The sequence below is a fragment of the Protomyctophum bolini genome, assembly GCF_963924005.1.
Source record: "Protomyctophum bolini genome assembly, chromosome: 5".
Classification (NCBI taxonomy): domain Eukaryota; kingdom Metazoa; phylum Chordata; class Actinopteri; order Myctophiformes; family Myctophidae; genus Protomyctophum; species Protomyctophum bolini.
Window position 1 is genome coordinate 29754577 of NC_137866.1, and position 16225 is coordinate 29770801.

At 42.8% G+C, this 16225-nt stretch overlaps 1 protein-coding gene across 6 annotated transcripts in view; it reads left to right on the forward strand.

Moving 5' to 3' along the window:
- The first annotated feature begins 1460 nt into the window (after positions 1-1460).
- Positions 1461-16225, forward strand: part of tasorb (transcription activation suppressor b) — a 60184-nt gene continuing 45419 nt past the window's right edge. For 5 of the 6 annotated variants that reach the window (XM_080763448.1, XM_080763451.1, XM_080763450.1 and 2 more), the window contains exons 1-4: positions 1461-2082; positions 8214-8365; positions 9622-9714; positions 11788-11860. In XM_080763448.1, coding sequence (XP_080619574.1) covers positions 1650-2082; positions 8214-8365; positions 9622-9714; positions 11788-11860 — 751 coding nt within the window. In that variant the 5' untranslated portion in view covers positions 1461-1649. Of the gene's footprint in view, positions 2083-8213; positions 8366-9621; positions 9715-9766; positions 9799-11787; positions 11861-16225 lie in introns of those variants that run through there. The other variant, XM_080763453.1, reaches the window with a different exon arrangement.

Sequence of the window (16225 nt, forward strand, 5' to 3'; positions counted from 1 at the left end):
CAAATACCATGATTTTTGGAAGATCCACAAGCTCACGAGTCACATCGTGTTGCGTTGTGAGCTTGTAGATCTGCTATTTTCATTTACTATTCAGCTGATGAATAGTAAATACAATACAATCCAATATAAATATGAAAATTGCTCATTAAGTGTGGAGTGACTTATTTTGGGCTTGTTTTCACTTTTCATAGACCTGGTCGCTTATTTCTGTCGCAAAGCTCTGGCAACACCAGTCCCACACCACCACCACCAGGCTAATCGAATACAGGTCAAGTGGACACCTTGGCAGTGGGGCACCTCAGTGTAAAACAGCAAATTTCTTTTGAATATTTTTCATTCAGTTGTAGTCACATTTCAGTCACCTGGCATGTTTTAGTGTTAGTCTAGTTTTAGTCGACTAAATATCATAAGTCGACTAAAATGTATTTTGGCGGGCCTTGATGCCGTCGTAATGATTTTACACTTGCTGAAAATAGCCGATCTACAAGCTCACGACCCGTTAACTTGTAAGCTTGTAGATTGGCTATTTTAAGTGTAAAATGTCTTATACCGGTATACTGGATCTCTTGTCCACTAGTGCCTTGTTTAGTCTAGTTTTTAATATTTGTTGACGAAATTGTCAATATATTTTGTCCTAGTTTTAGTCACCATAGCTTCGTTTTCCTTTAGTTTCCATTTAGTTTTCGTCAGTGAAAAAAGGCAGTCGACGGACATTTTTTGTCATAGTATTAGTCGACGAAATCAATACTGGTGTAAAATAAAAAAATTACACAAAATGGTTTTAACTTTTAAGTGTATGTATGAATGAATGGATGGATGGATGGATGGATGGATGAATGAATGAATGAATGAATGAATGAATGAATGAATGAATGAATGAATGAATGAATGAATGAACGAACGAATGGATGGATGGATGGATGGATGGATGGATGAATCCCCACCCACCCCTTTTCTCCCCTCACTGTATATGTTTCTTTTCCCTTTTTGCCTACTTTATGATGAATTCCTGTTCTGTTCCTTGGCTATATGTACGTCTCTAAATGTTTTGATGAATTGAACAAGGTGGACCCTCTTCTAAACAAGTGTAATGCTTTATGGTGTCGTCCACTCACAGTTAACAGTCTTTGCATTGAGTTGTGCATTGAAATGTACTGTGATTCTGCAAAATGTTAATACATATTTCAATCAATCAATCAATCAATCAATCAATCAATCAATCAATCAATCAATCAATCAATCAATCAGGATGCCCAGATCTGTCCAAGATATTGGTACCCAGTGCCCACTAACTTGACCTGGCTGTTACAATACCCAATAACCACCACTAGGTGTCGCTGATTTCCCTCCTTGTCTGTAAACAGAGAGTGACGGCAGCGTTTTGCAGTGGTGGTGGTGGAAGAAGAAAAAAAAAAACTGTCCGTCCGGGCTGTCTCTACGTCATTATTCACAATGGCGGAGGTTGGGTGAGGAGCTCGAGCTCTATTAGCAGCAACAGTACAGTGTGTGTGGAGCACAGCACAGCTAGCCTAGCAGCGGCACCTCAATAATAATAAGACTCTTTAGACAGGAGCAAAGAAACAACAATATTATAAATAAAGCCCCGAAGGGTGGTGGTAGGGTGGTCGTGTGTTCTTCTCCCCCGAAACATGGCCCTGAATCCCGGCGGCGGCGAGGGGAAGAAGAGCCACCGGGAGCCAGTGGAGGAGGAGGAGGAGGAGTGTGGTGGTACCGAGGCGGCGGACAGCAGCAGGGCCGCGTCGGCCAGCAGCAACAGCAACCAAAATGGCGACCAGCAGCAGGCTAGCGGTGGTGGAGGAGGAGGATGCGGGGAAGACACGTTAATGTCCGAGCAAGGAGGAGACCCTGACCGGCGGAGGAAGGAGGGCCAGGGCCCGGGCCAGCGGGAGCAGGGCCTCCACCAGGCGGCGGAGAGAGAGTCAGTCCCCCCGCCGGGCCGGAGCTCCATGAGCCCGGCGACGGCGGGCAGTGGCCACGGCCACGGCAGGCCGCCGGGAGAGGAGCTCCCTCTGCCGCGGAGAAGCTCGTTCCAGATCCCCAGGAAGACTAAAGGGGGGAAAGGTGTGCTTGTTGTCGTGGGGCGTTAATATATGTGGATTTTGCTTGTTGTTGTTGTTTTTTAGACTTTAGATTAAGATGTATTTTTGTTGATCGATTTTGACGTGGAGAATGTCAATGTCCCCAAATCGATCAAATAAATATACACCCCAAGACAGTCATGTTAATCTGAGGCTAGTTGTTGCTGCCACCACACTTTGGGTTTAGCTTATTTTGAGAGACACATAAACACACACACAGCCTTTCATTTTAGCCTTGGATAAAGATGCATTTTTGATCGATTTTGACATTTTAAAATGTAAAAAACGTATCAAATATACACCTGGGAGAGTCTTAAATCGAAGGCTATAGCTGTTGTACTTTTGGCTTTTACGGCTTTCTTTGAAGACAGACCTGCCTTTCATAATGCTGCATGTAGCCAAGTTAGCTCCCACCTTTTTCCCCTTCTTTTTTTCTCTTCCATAGCTAGTCAGCCCCTGTTGCTGTGTATGTGTGCGCGCGTGTGTGTAAGTGTGTGTGTTTTATAATATACACACACACACACACACACACACACACACACACACACACACACACACACACACACACACACGTACGTTTACTTAATATTAGCATGAATACTAGGTTGGTAACATAATCCTTTTGACACACGCACTCTTCTTAGCTAGCGTGCCTGCCTGGCTTGGCTGTTGTCTTTAGCCCTGGCTGGCCTGGACAACACATGGATGGATTGAAGGAACGTGCACTGGGGTGTTCTGCAGCACATAGTTGCCTGCTGTACAGTGTACACGGAGACCCCCAGACAGCCATGGAAGCTTGCATGTACAGCCCTCCCTGCCACTTTTGGAAGTGCCAAGAGAGAGAGAGAGAGGGACAGAGGCATGTGACGTGAAGGAAGGCCAGGTCTGGCTAGTGCCTATAGCCCCCTTTCGTGACCATTATATTTTCTGTATTTGGGACGTTCACTCTCAGAGTTAAAGGAGAATTCCATGCTAGAAGGCTTTCTTACCTTTTATTTGTAGTTATGTCCCCACCAAAGAGGTCCAGGTGTTATTTTGTGCAAAAGTACATTATTGGCTATTTCCCCTAATATAAGCCCTCAGTGGTGGTTGGGTTTTTGTGCTAATTTGCTTATTTAAGTGTGCCGCTTGGGATACTATTTACATTATGAAGAGCGGATATATATATATTTTTTTTTTTGAGCGATGGAAATAAGCGAATTAGCACAACACCCCAATGCCCCATTCAATTCAATGCAATGCATTGAAATGGCCAATAATGCGCTTTTGCACACAACAACACCTGGACCTCTTTGGTGGGGACGTAACAACTACAAAGAAAGGTAAGAAAGCCTTCTAGCATGGAATGGGTCCTTGAAAAATAAAACATTTGAGAACCACTAGTAGGCCTACTAGTTGGACTCCTAAATGTGCCATATTACATAGTGTCGTCGTATCAAAATCAGTGTCATACATATTCCCAAGAAAAACTGGAGACTTGACATTCAGTAATTGTGTCTTATGATCAAAATAAGATCATCATAATGCTTATGGCGTAAAGTTTTATATACCACCACCACAAGCTTCTCGTACACAGTAAAAGATCGTAACATTTGTAACCTTTTTTTAAGGTTACAAATGTATACAATGATGCTTTTTACTGTGTGACACAATTTACTGTGTAACACAATTCATTATGTTGTACACGCTCGGACAGTTACAGAACTGTTATGGTCATTCAGGGCTAGCTCTTTGTGCGTTTTTGGTAATATTATTATCCGGTCGTTTTGTATGTCCGTGGCAAAAAATAAATATATCGATATATTTTGACAAAACCACAAGCCAGCACGACGATGACCCCATAGTAACTCAATACATTGTTTTTTTCTGCTCATAAATAGCAGATCTACAAGCTCACACCGCAGGTTGTGAGCTTGATGTACCGGTATGCACATTGGTTATTTCCGTATAGCTGAAATGTGAAATGAGGCTGTTGCTCATTTCGCTGGGGACCCCATAACACAGTGCTGGGGACCCCAAAGTGACCCCACAGTGGTGTGGATGGTCTACACAAAGTACCACTACCATTTGAGTGAACCCCTGCACCCCTCTCCAAAACATTGACTGTTGCCACTGTCCGTCCGCACCCCATGCAGATGTTTTTTAAGGATATTTAGTGTGGAAACGGTTGCCTATAGGTAAGCACACTATTGTTATTGCACTACTCCGGCGCTTAAATCATTGAAAACGTTAAAATTGTTTAAAAAAAACTTTTAAACCGTGCAATAACTATTCTTTTGAATTACTGTTTATATTTATTTTTACTTTGTGGGGCTTTGTGATACAAAATGTCACCTCAATTTGTATGCCAAATATTTAAATAGCTATGAATATGACTGTTCGCCCAGATAAACAGTGCTCTTATTTTATATTCCATAGAACAGAAGACGGCGCGCTCTGGCTACGTTCAGCTGTTTAGACATATCTGCTGTTGTGTGCTTAGACGGTTGTGTCCCCCTCCCAAACGAGCACTTGCACAGTCAGGCAACCTGAAAGTTTTATTTACCTGCCAGGTGGGCAAGCCTTAATGTTTTATTTACCTGCCAGGGGCAGGTGGGCAACCCTTAGTGTTTTATTTACCTGTCAGGGGCAGGTGGGCAACCCTTAGTGTTTTATTTAGCTGCCAGGGGGCAGGTGGGCAACCCTTAGTGTTTTATTTAGCTGCCAGGGGCAGGTGGGGAACCCTTAGTGTCTTATTTATCTGCCAGGGGGCAGGTGGGCCTGAATGGAGATGGTCAAACACACTCTCAATTCTGCAGGATAGATGGATAGATAAATAATGTATTAATCCCGAAGGTGTTTCGTCAAACAGCTTCAGTGCAATACATGCATACAGAATAAAAAGCACGATGAACATATATACAAAAATACGTGTTCATCATGCTCTTTTTATTGCATATTTTTTTCTAGTTGTCTTCTGTGCTCATATGTCCCTGCCTGGTACAAAACTACTTTTTTGTCCCTCTCGCAGTAACTAGTAACTAGTCCAAAGTTAAAGATCTGAGTGTCCAGTCTTTTGCAGTTACCGGCCGAGCCGCCCGCCTGCACCGACGCACCGTACCGACATGGCACTTATTTTATTTGGAGACAGTGAGTGGACTCCACTCCACTGGGATGAGCAGCAGCAGCAGCAGCAGCAGTAGTGGTTGTAATCTCTAAAGTTGTTTGGCGTCTGTTTATATGCAAAGATAGGCAGGCAGATGTTTATTAGCTGGGTCTGTGTTGAGCCCAACCCCGCGTCATGTGAACTTTATACCGGCTGATTGAGTGAGTGTGGCGATCCGACGTGTAGTAACTTTAACCCATTTTGGGGCGGGAATTTTTGAAAAATCGTGAAAATGTGACGCAAATCTTTGAATATATATACTTTCAGAGTGAACGTTTTTAACTCAAATCTTTGCTTCTGGGGGGGGCTCCCTGGAACAACATATTTTCAGATGGGGGGGTCGGTGGCCAAATACAGATAATTCTGGGAGTTCTTGACATGAAAACGGTTGAGTACCACTGACATAGAAACATAGGTTTTTCAGGAAACTTTTAGGATTTAGAAGACATTTTTTAAGAATCGTCCTCAGGGCTAAACATAATCATTTGGAGGATTCAAATACTATACAACCTGGCCTTGTGTGACTTCACCTCATCGATGACCAGTCCTAGAGAGCGCTGCACCATTATGACCCAGGGGTCATCTATTATGTCTGTGTGTGCACAGGCAAATATCACAGTTCATGGAGAAGACTAGGCCTTTTTTACACACCATTATATTGTTCTTAATTTGTTCAGAACCAATTACTGAATGTCAGTCTCTAAGCTTTCTTCAGAATATGTATACAGACATGTTTTATTTGCAAGGACCCCCCTTAACTCTGATAGTGTATTTGTTTCCATTTGTACATTCAGAGTTACAGACCTGTAAGGGTCCATTTGGTTCCATTCTCGGAGTTGTATGTATGTCAGCGCAAAAACATAATTTTGACAAAAACAAGTCCACTACAAGCCAGCATGGCGATATGACCTCTGATTTAGTGATAATCCAGTGATGATGATTTTATGTGGACAAAGATGATTTATAATCTTAATAGTTGTCTTTGGTCAAAATAATTATGTGCAGAAAAAGGGCTTCAGTCTTTGATTTCTATTGTGACTGAGATAGCTTGTCCATGTTAGTACTAACCCTCGATGTAATGGGCAAGGTGCAAGGCTAACCAAATAAGAATTTGAATTCATTACTACTTTGTTTCACATTCACATCATTATGAAACATGGATAACATCATGATTTAGTCGTCAAGGTAGGAGGAGTAACGTCACTCCATATCCGTTTGGGTTGAAATGAGGTTTTCTATATTTAGCTCATCTGTCTGTAGGCAGCAGCGACATTAGTGTCGATTTGTGACCGCAAATTACATTTTTTGTCAGTCTTTTGAACACATTCTCATTTAGTGTTAAACTGGGACACGTGACATCATGGACACTGCTAAAATCTAAAATGATTATATTACACACACAAAGACCCCAGGAAAGTTCTAAATCTTCTAAACGTCATTAACACATATATTATTTTGGCTAAAAGGGTGAAGTGTCCCTTTTAGGTCACATTTTAGTTAACGGAAATGTTTCAGTGTTAGTCTAGTTTTAGAACGATTTTAGTCTACTAAATGTACAGTTGATTTACTCGACTAAAATGTATTCTGGCTGGCCTTGATGGCGTCGTCATGAAGCGTTATATATGTTCGACTGAGAAAACTTCACATACTTATGTATTGATGTTTTGAGTCCAGAGTCCAGACCACCAAATAATATCTATTTCCCTCCCCCCCCCTCGTATAATATTGCAGAGCACACAGTACATACATCTCTTTCTTGGGGCTACTTTTCCAAAAAAAAGGTTTATGAAAGAAATTATTATGAAATTCAGATATTCATAGGTTCAGAGGTTCATCGATGTAGTAATTCTATCGTCCCATGACTTGACGGACACCGTCACACCACTGTCCGTGTTTTTTATTTTATTATTTATTATCCCATTCAGGGAGGGAACCCCTTTTGGTGTTTTAAGCATTATGTTATACTTTAGCTGTTGAAAAATAGCAGAGCTTGTAGGTCTGCAGTGAAAATATGGCACAAATCTTTGAATATATATTATCACAGTGAACGTTTTTAACTCATATCTTTGCTTCTGTGGGGGGGTCCCCTGGAACAACAAATTTTCAGATGGGGTTGCGTGGCCAAATACAGATAATTTTGGGGGCCCTTGACATGAAAAAGGTTGAGCACCACTGACATAGAAACAGGTTTTTCAGTCAGGATTTAGAAGCAGTTTTTCTTTTTTTAGAATCGGCCTCGGGTCTAAATGGGTTAAGGGAATTGACATCCTTCTGTTGATCTCATGTCTATTGCTAGCCTAGTGGAAACACAAAGGATAATGTTCTCAAGTCTAGTGGTGCAACTATCGATTCTAAATCCTTCTAAATCCTGACAGTTTTCTCAAATACCTATGTTTTTATATCAGTGGTGATCAATGTGGGAACCCCCATATAGAAGATAGCTGGTCTACTAGCCTACAACGCGTCACAAAGCATAATTGAGTGATATACATTTGTAAAACATAAAATACCCCCCTTCCCTCCATAGCTTTGTGTAGGTTAAATATTTAAAGCATTTCAAGCGGGGTTTGACACGACATTCTCAGGCCCAAAGGCTATGCCCACTTCATAAAGATCAGGTCAAATTGCGTTCTGTAGAACTATTAGTGTTGAATCCAATGGATAACTGCGGAGGAGTGGCGACAGGACAGCCACTTTAAAAAGCCGCTGTAAAAAAGGTAGCATTGCTCTTCATAGCCTATAGTAGTGAAGAAAGATGGAATGCACCGACTTGCCCGTCGGGCAACCGTCCTGAAAGCAAACTCCACTCTCCCTCGCCACAGACTAACTCTGATAGTGTACAGATGGAACCATGGTTCTTATCACTTGTATGCTCTCAGAATTATGGGGGGGCCTTGAAATTCTAACTTTTGCGAACCAGTGTTATATGCTAATCCTCTCTCTGTCTCTCTATCTCTCTCTCCCTCCAGCTACAGGTATGTATGACTTCCTCCCCCCAGACAGCCGAGGCTTTGAGGACCTGAAGCAGATCCTGTCTCGGTTCTACTTGGACCAGTCGTCGCGGGGGACCTTCACCTACTGCAAAGCCAGACTCATCCACAACGAGCTGCTGGAGAAAGAGGTAGATATATTCTACACTACAGTATGTCCACATTTTGATTTTAGTCTTAGTCGTGGTCTTTTGAGTGGCAAGTTTCATTTAGTTTTGGTCACATTTTAGTCACCTCAAATGTCCTACTGTTTTGTCCAGTTTTAGTCGACTAAGTGTCATAAGATTTTAGTCGACTGAATCTACAGTTGATTTAGTCGACTAAAATGTGTTTTGACAGGCCTTGATGTCGTCGTAATGGCAGATTTTACCCTTTGGTTGCATGCTGAAAATTGCGACGCATTATTTTCAGCATGCAACTTAGCATAAAACTGAACCCCTTGTCCACTAGTCCCTTCCTAACATTTTAGTCTAGTTTTCATTTGTTGAATTGTCAGTATATTTAGTCTCGGTTTTAGTCATCACTAGCGCGGCACTCTGTGCTGCGCTACGAGCTTGTAGATCTGCTATCTGAACGTTTTTAACTAAAATCTTTGCTTCTGGGGGGGTCCCTGGAACAACATTTTGAGATTGGGGTTCGCGGCCAAATACATATAAGTCTAGGGGTCCTAGACATGAAATTGTTTGAGAACCACTGACATAGAAACATAGGGTTTTTCAGAAAACTGTCAGGATTTAAAAGGCATTTGTAGAATCTGATCTCCGGTCCAAATGGGTTAAAAGCGGATACAGTCCTCCTCAGCTTTCATGGCTGTGTAATTAGTGACATTGTAGATTGTGGTCCTAAACGGACATCGGGGCTATAAGTGAAAAGTGTCCTGATATGGAGCGTTGGTCATTGCGTTGCGACGTAGCCTGAACCAATCAAATGACCAATAAACAGCAGCTTGTGTAGATCTCAACCAATGAAAGTGTTTTGGGGTCGAGACACCTCGCTCAAATTTCATCGTTGGAATAACGTCTTAATACTTGTGTGTGTGTGTGTGTGTGTGAGGTACAGACAGACCACCAACTGACGGCCATGTTTTTTTCCTGTCTGTCCTCTTTCATGTTTCCAGCAATTAAATAAGGTTAGGAAGCGATGGTGGACTCCATGTTGCTCCCTGGAAAGAAAGAAACATGCGCAATGGGCTATATGCAGCCAACACTTGGCGTTCAGCTTCCTTGGTCTCAATTGCGCATGTTTCTTTCCTTCCAGGGAGCAACATGGAGTCCACCATACGGTCTTCGCTTCCTAACCTTTAATCGCTAATTAACCTTGGTTTCCAGTTCATAGAGAAGACTTGACGGCCATGTTTTTTTCTGTCTGTCCTCTTTCATATTTCCAGTTCATAGAGAAGCGCAGAGCCATGAAGCAGGAGGGACGGACCGAGGCGGAGCTGGCCGAGTCTTACTGCTTCCTGTTCCCCGACAAAGCCAGGGTAGGTCTGTCTTACTGCTTCCTGTTCCCCGACAAAGCCAGGGTAGGTCTGTCTTACTGCTTCCTGTTCCCCGACAAAGCCAGGGTAGGTCTGTCTTGGCCCAGGAAATAGTTCCCAATGCATTTTTCCCATAGACATATCAAAACGCATTTATTTAAAGACCTTATAAACCTTACAAAGCCAACTGTTGTCGTGACAAATCATGACAACAAACACAATATTTTGGACCAAACAAATAATTACAAAGAAGAAAAACAACAAGAAAGGTGTTGTAACCTGCCGTTTTCTTCTTCTTTCTAATTATTTGTTCAGCCCGAAAAATTGTGTTGTCATGATTTGTCACGACAAGAGTTGGCTTGGTCCGCTGCGTAAACGTCTTTAAATACTTTCTGAAAAGTCTATGAGGAAAATGAACGGGGATTTCTTTTCCGGGTCTCTCGAGGGGGCGGGTCTGGGACGCTCTATAACCCAACCTCACAGGAAGCCACAGGTTAGTTGTTACCTGCCGCGCCTGTCGGGAGCCACAGGTTAGTTGTAACCTGCCACTGGTTAGAGGGAGAGGGAGAGGGAGAGGGAGAGGGAGAGGGAGAGGGAGAGGGAGAGGGAGAGGGAGAGAGAGAGGGAGGGAGAGAGAGAGAGAGAGAGAGAGAGAGAGAGAGAGGGAGAGAGAGAGAGAGAGAGAGAGAGAGAGAGAGAGAGAGAGAGAGAGAGAGGGAGAGAGGGAGAGAGGGAGAGAGGGAGAGAGAGGGAGAGAGGGAGGGAGAGAGAGAGAGAGAGAGAGAGAGAGAGAGAGAGAGAGAGAGAGAGAGAGAGAGAGAGAGAGAGAGAGAGAGAGAGAGACTTGGTTCAATTTAACAAAGGTGCAGACGATCAGAAATCAGCAGAGAGAGCGACGTTTGCGCTACTCTATGCCGAATTGAAGTGGACTTCTTTTTGTCCCTGGAAATAAAAACGTCTGGGTTTCCGAGGCTAGTTGTAACCTGCTACGGGTTAGTTGTAACCTTCTACAGGTTAGTTGTAACCTTCTACGGGTTAGTTGTAACCTTCTGCGGGTTAGTTGTAACCTTCTACGGGTTAGTTGTAACCGTTAGCTGTAACCTGCTACGGGTTAGTTGTAACCTTCTACGGGTTAGTTGTAACCTGCTACGGGTTAGTTGTATCCTTCTACGGGTTAGTTGTAACCTGCTACAGGTTAGTTGTAACCTGCGACATGCACTATGGCAGTGCATGTCGGGAGCAACGGTGTTGTGGGACTAATGCCTGTCAGACTGATAGGATGTCTAACCAAAGTATGCCTTCACACACCGGAGAACCGTGACTGAAGGATGCGGCTCTCAAAGTGGTACATTTATATAGCGCTTTTATCCAAGGCTCTTTACAAGGATTATGCATTACATTCACACACCTTTACATAGATTGTGCATTACATTCACACAGACACACACACACACACACACACACACACACACACACACACACACACACACACACACACACACACACACACACACACATATGCATACACCTTTACATAGATTGTGCATTACATTCTCACACGCACGCACATACATTCATACACCTTTACATATATTGTACATTACATTACACACACACATTCACAAACCGATGACGGAGGAAACCATACAAGGCACCAACCTGCACATCGGGAGTCTTTGTCCTCGAGCAGAGTCTTGCTCAAGGACACTTCGACACTAACTCTGGGGGAGCCCACAGGGATGGAACTGTGAGCCACTGCCCCCCAGTGGTCAGTGGTTCTCAAAGTTTTTTTTTTTTTTAATTCATGGACCGCCACAACTCTGAAGAGTCTACACACGGATGCATTGGTACTCGAGTATCAAAACTTGCAGATCGACGAGCTCAAACTAAAATACGAGTCGCTTCACGCTGTGTTTGGAGCTTCTAGACCTTGACCTTTGACCGTCTGTCTCCCTGACGACAGTGATATGCTTTTCATGTGATTGTGAACAGCACTGCTCTGTGTTCTTCTCGTCTGTCTGTCTGTCTGTCTGTCTGTCTGTCTGTCTGTCTGTCTGTCTGTCTGTCTGTCTGCAGCTCCAGTGGATCTGTGAGAAGGGTCTCAGTGTGGGACACTCGAGGAACAACATCTTAGGAAACCCCGCATCGGGTGAGTCTGTCAGTCCTTGATTGATTTGATTAGATTTTGCACAGTATGAAAACAATGCAATAGAAAGCACACAATATAAAAGGGAAAGTGCTAGGAGGAGGCATATACTACTATATAAATAATAATAAAAATCTATAACATCATTGGAATGCAGTTTGATCATCTAAGCCATGATTAGAGAAGAGATTATAATTAAAATACAAATCATTTAAGTGATCTGGTCAATCAGAACATCCTTCAATTTGCTCTTATACAAGTTCAGAGAAGAAAGTTGTAAACCAGTCGAGTATTTGTATTTAATAATGTGCGTCTGTATTTAATGGAAAACTGACCACAACTAGTATGATAAGGGGGGGGGGGGACCTCAGATGTGTAGCCTGTCTAGTGTTGTATTTGTGTATTTGACGATTTGTTTGAAAGTAATTACTAAAAAGGTTTGGGAAATGGAGTTGGGGGGGGGGGGGGGGATGCATGCACACTCGCAGCTCTCGCATCTGTTGTTTGCTACACAAGTATTGTTCATGTTTCTGTTATTTCTATGCTAAAGCTCAGTCTCTGAAGGTCTGAGTGTCTTTTTAGAGGGAATTTGCTTTAAAATGTTTCAGTAGCATTTTTGTTAGTGCAAAGTTTGCAGTGTAAAGTTTGCCTCAAGACACTTTACACATAGAGCGGCCATCTGCCTTGACCATGTCAGAGAGAGAGAGAGAGAGAGAGAGAGACACACAACAATAGCAACAACAACCTAGAATGATAACAATAATGGCACGTAGTATAATAAGTAAGCCTGGCCGAGCCATGCCGGCCGAGCTACACCAGGCTTTTAGCGCGTGTTTATGCGCACACGCGAGCCCAGCATACGCACTCTTAAAATAGGACTGGACCTATAAATGTGTGTGTGCGTAAACGCGGGCTGAAAAACCTGGTGTAGCTCGGCCGTCAAGCCCAGACGGCAAAATGGCAAAATAGATCTGCTATTTTTGAAACTGTACGGATTTTTCGACATGTATTGTTCGACATGGAGACGGTTGACAATTATGCAAATGATTAATTGTGATTATCTCAAATAGTTGCGATTAGGCGAAGATGTAATGTGTGTGACATGCCTATTCTTAGCGCTGTCACATCTATTGAACTTATGCACACCGTGGCCATCTTGCCAGCAAGGTGCTAAGTAGGTGCAATTTCCAGCCCATTCATCCAAACAGAAAAGTCCTATCTGATTGTATTAAATGATGTCAAACTCGGCAACATTGCAGCTGTGAGAAAAGCCTGAATTGTCCTCTTTCTAGCTGCAAAGTTTGTTTCATAACAATCCACCGTAGACATATGTGACCAAAGTTGACATTGGGTTTCTTTTAATTTTAGTATGAAAGCGGGGGAATCATAGCTTCAAATGGACATATTGGTTGTTCAGTATGACCCTCCAAAACAGCGAGTTGAGAAAACAGGCTTGAAAGGTTTACTCGTAGCAACATGTTTAAGCATTTATTTCATGTTTACATGTCGATTTCAGCTCTGACACTTATTTCAGACATGCTCTAGTATGTGCTATTAACTCATTTTGGAAGAAGAAAAAAGTTTTTCTCCCCTGGTGAAAAGCTGGAATTTGCGCCATGGCAGGCTCTCAGTCAAATCTGGTCACATATGGTGTGAGCTACGGTACTTCATGTCAAGCAATTCCTTGCAGGTGATGGAGTTTGGAAGCACTCGTTTTTAACCCATTTTGGGCGGGAACCCCATTTGGTGTTTTAAACATTATGTTATAATTTAGCTATTTTTGAAAAATCGTGAAAAAAATCTTTGACTATATAGGCTATTCTTTCAGAATACTTTATTTGATTTGATTTCAACGTCAGGTCTAACTGGGTTAATAAAGCAACGTCCTGCTGTCTCCTGCATTATATGCACATTCAAAACGGGTGGCATGCAGGACTGTTGAGTGGTATCCAACGAGCACTCCCAAACTGACACTGACACGCAGAATGTCTTGACAGGAAGTAGCTCATAACATTGTCTGCGGTGGATTTTTATGAAACAAAAACATTACAGATTGAAAGAGGATCATTCTAGCTTTCCGTACAGCTGCAATGTTGGTGAGTTTGACGTTGTTTAATACAATCAGATAGGACTTTTCTGTTTGGATGAACGGGCTGCCAATGGGAAATTGCACCTAGTAGTACCTTGCTGGCAAGATGGCAGCCGTGTGAATAAGGTCAATGATACCTAATAATTCCCCAGTGGTTCTCAACCAGTGGTCCTTGAGGGGGTTCCAGGTGATCCACAGCTACTGTAAATGATTGGGAGTTCGTAACCAAATCGACCCTTATTAGATCTTGAGAGCGTAACATGAGACACATTTTATGCTCTCAAGAGTTAAATTATTGTTAAACATCTGCATTACTTAATTTACAAGTCTACACAATTAGAGAATGTAGGAGAATTGTTATTGCGATCGCTGGCCTGTTATCTCTCCTAATGGTACCAACATCAATACAGCATGGATGGAATTGTGGACAAACTCTTATCCAAAGACAACAAAATGTTCTTTAGTTTTGGGGTGGGTCTGAGAGGAATGTCATCAAATGGTGCTCTGTGGCTCACATGCAGAATAAATAATGGACCTTGATATGAAAAACCACTGTTCTATTGGTATTCTGTCCTCTGGAGTGGCAGGCCTCTGTGCACTTGGACCTGATAAGGTTACAGTGAAGGATACCTAATACTCAACTCCAGCAGCAACAGCTGAGAATGGCCTATACAAACCGCCCTCGTCCTGTGCGCTCTCGTGTGATTGGCCTTGTATCTAGGGCTGTCACTAGGGAGGTTAATAGTTAATCCATTAATCACCGTTAAGAGATGAATCAATTAAACAGTTAAAGGACCACTTCACCACTTTTCAACCTATCTTCATATACTAGGTCCTCACTAATAATCATGATAAAATGGCACCATTTTAAAAAAAAAAATCCTACTCAGTCTGCGTCTCATAGGAGGGCTGTGGGCAGTTCAGAAACCCAGAAACCTTTTTTTTTTTTTTATTATCGTGAGAACGATGGCTTCCATTTTCGCACTGCAACTTTTCAGGACTAGAAAGCCTGCCGTATCTATTAGCTTGAATTCCCCATCGATGTCACTGGTAGACCGGTTTCTGAACTGCCCACAGCCGTCCTGTGAGACACAGACCGAGTAGGAAACAATGGTGGTGTTTTATTATGATTATTAGTAGGGACCAATTATATGAAGAGATGTTGAAAAGTGGTGAAGTGGTTTAATAATTAAGCGTAACTAATAGAAACGTATGCAGTTCTATCATTGGGTGGTTTCTGTGAATGTAATGCTGTCTGCGTGCGTGTGGCTGAGGAACGCACATACAGTACCAAAGTCCTGTATATCAGCAAAATGTAGATTTTTATGTTAGACATTGAGGTAAATTACGATTATCTGTCTGATTTCCAGTCTGGGCAGTGGGCACGCATCCACTGCATCCACTGATTTCAATGGCCTGTATCTCCAAATCGGCTCAATGAATGTCGTTTCCGGTGAAAAGGTTTTTCAACGGTCAACAGCAGGCGCTGATATACTCGCGGTCTGGTTTTTTGTGCACCGAGCGAGAGAACAACAACCGGTCAAGACACCACACACAGCATTATGACATCGTAACATCCGGTTACGGATATTTGGCTCTTCAAAATAAGGGTTGAAAGGGGGAAAAACCTTGGCAATGCGCGATAAATACATTTATTAATCCTGGCGGCAGTGGGTTAAATATACAAAGAAATCAATGACACATTTAATAATTAAAGAAAAATCTCTAGAAATGCACTCTGCCGTGCTTTGCACACAAGTAGGCCATTAATGGCCCCATGAATGGCCTACTTGTGTGCAAGCAGAGCACGCCATGAGATGCGCTCATGGCGCAATGCTATTAACCAATGTCCACTACAATTGCTGTTCTAAATGTTTTATACCCTTTAAATACAACTTTGTAACGTACATTAGTTACGTCACCAAGAATGGTGGCACCCTATTGGCCGGCTGGAGGACACCAACATACATACCCAGCCGATTAATACCATACCAATTTTGAAACGTACGTGGTCCTTCATTGGCCGGCGGAATGTTCCGACATACTGTACATACCCAGCCAATCACCAAATGCACGTAGTTACGTCATCAACAATAGTTGTCCCTTATTGGCCGGTGGACAACACCAACATACCTACATACATACCCATTGGCTGGTGGAGGACACCAACATACATACTCATTGGCCGGTGGACAACACAGACATACATACCCAGCCGATCGCGGTACTTGTGCGCTCTGCTTGCGCAAGTAAAAATGTACAAAATAGCGGAAGTAGTC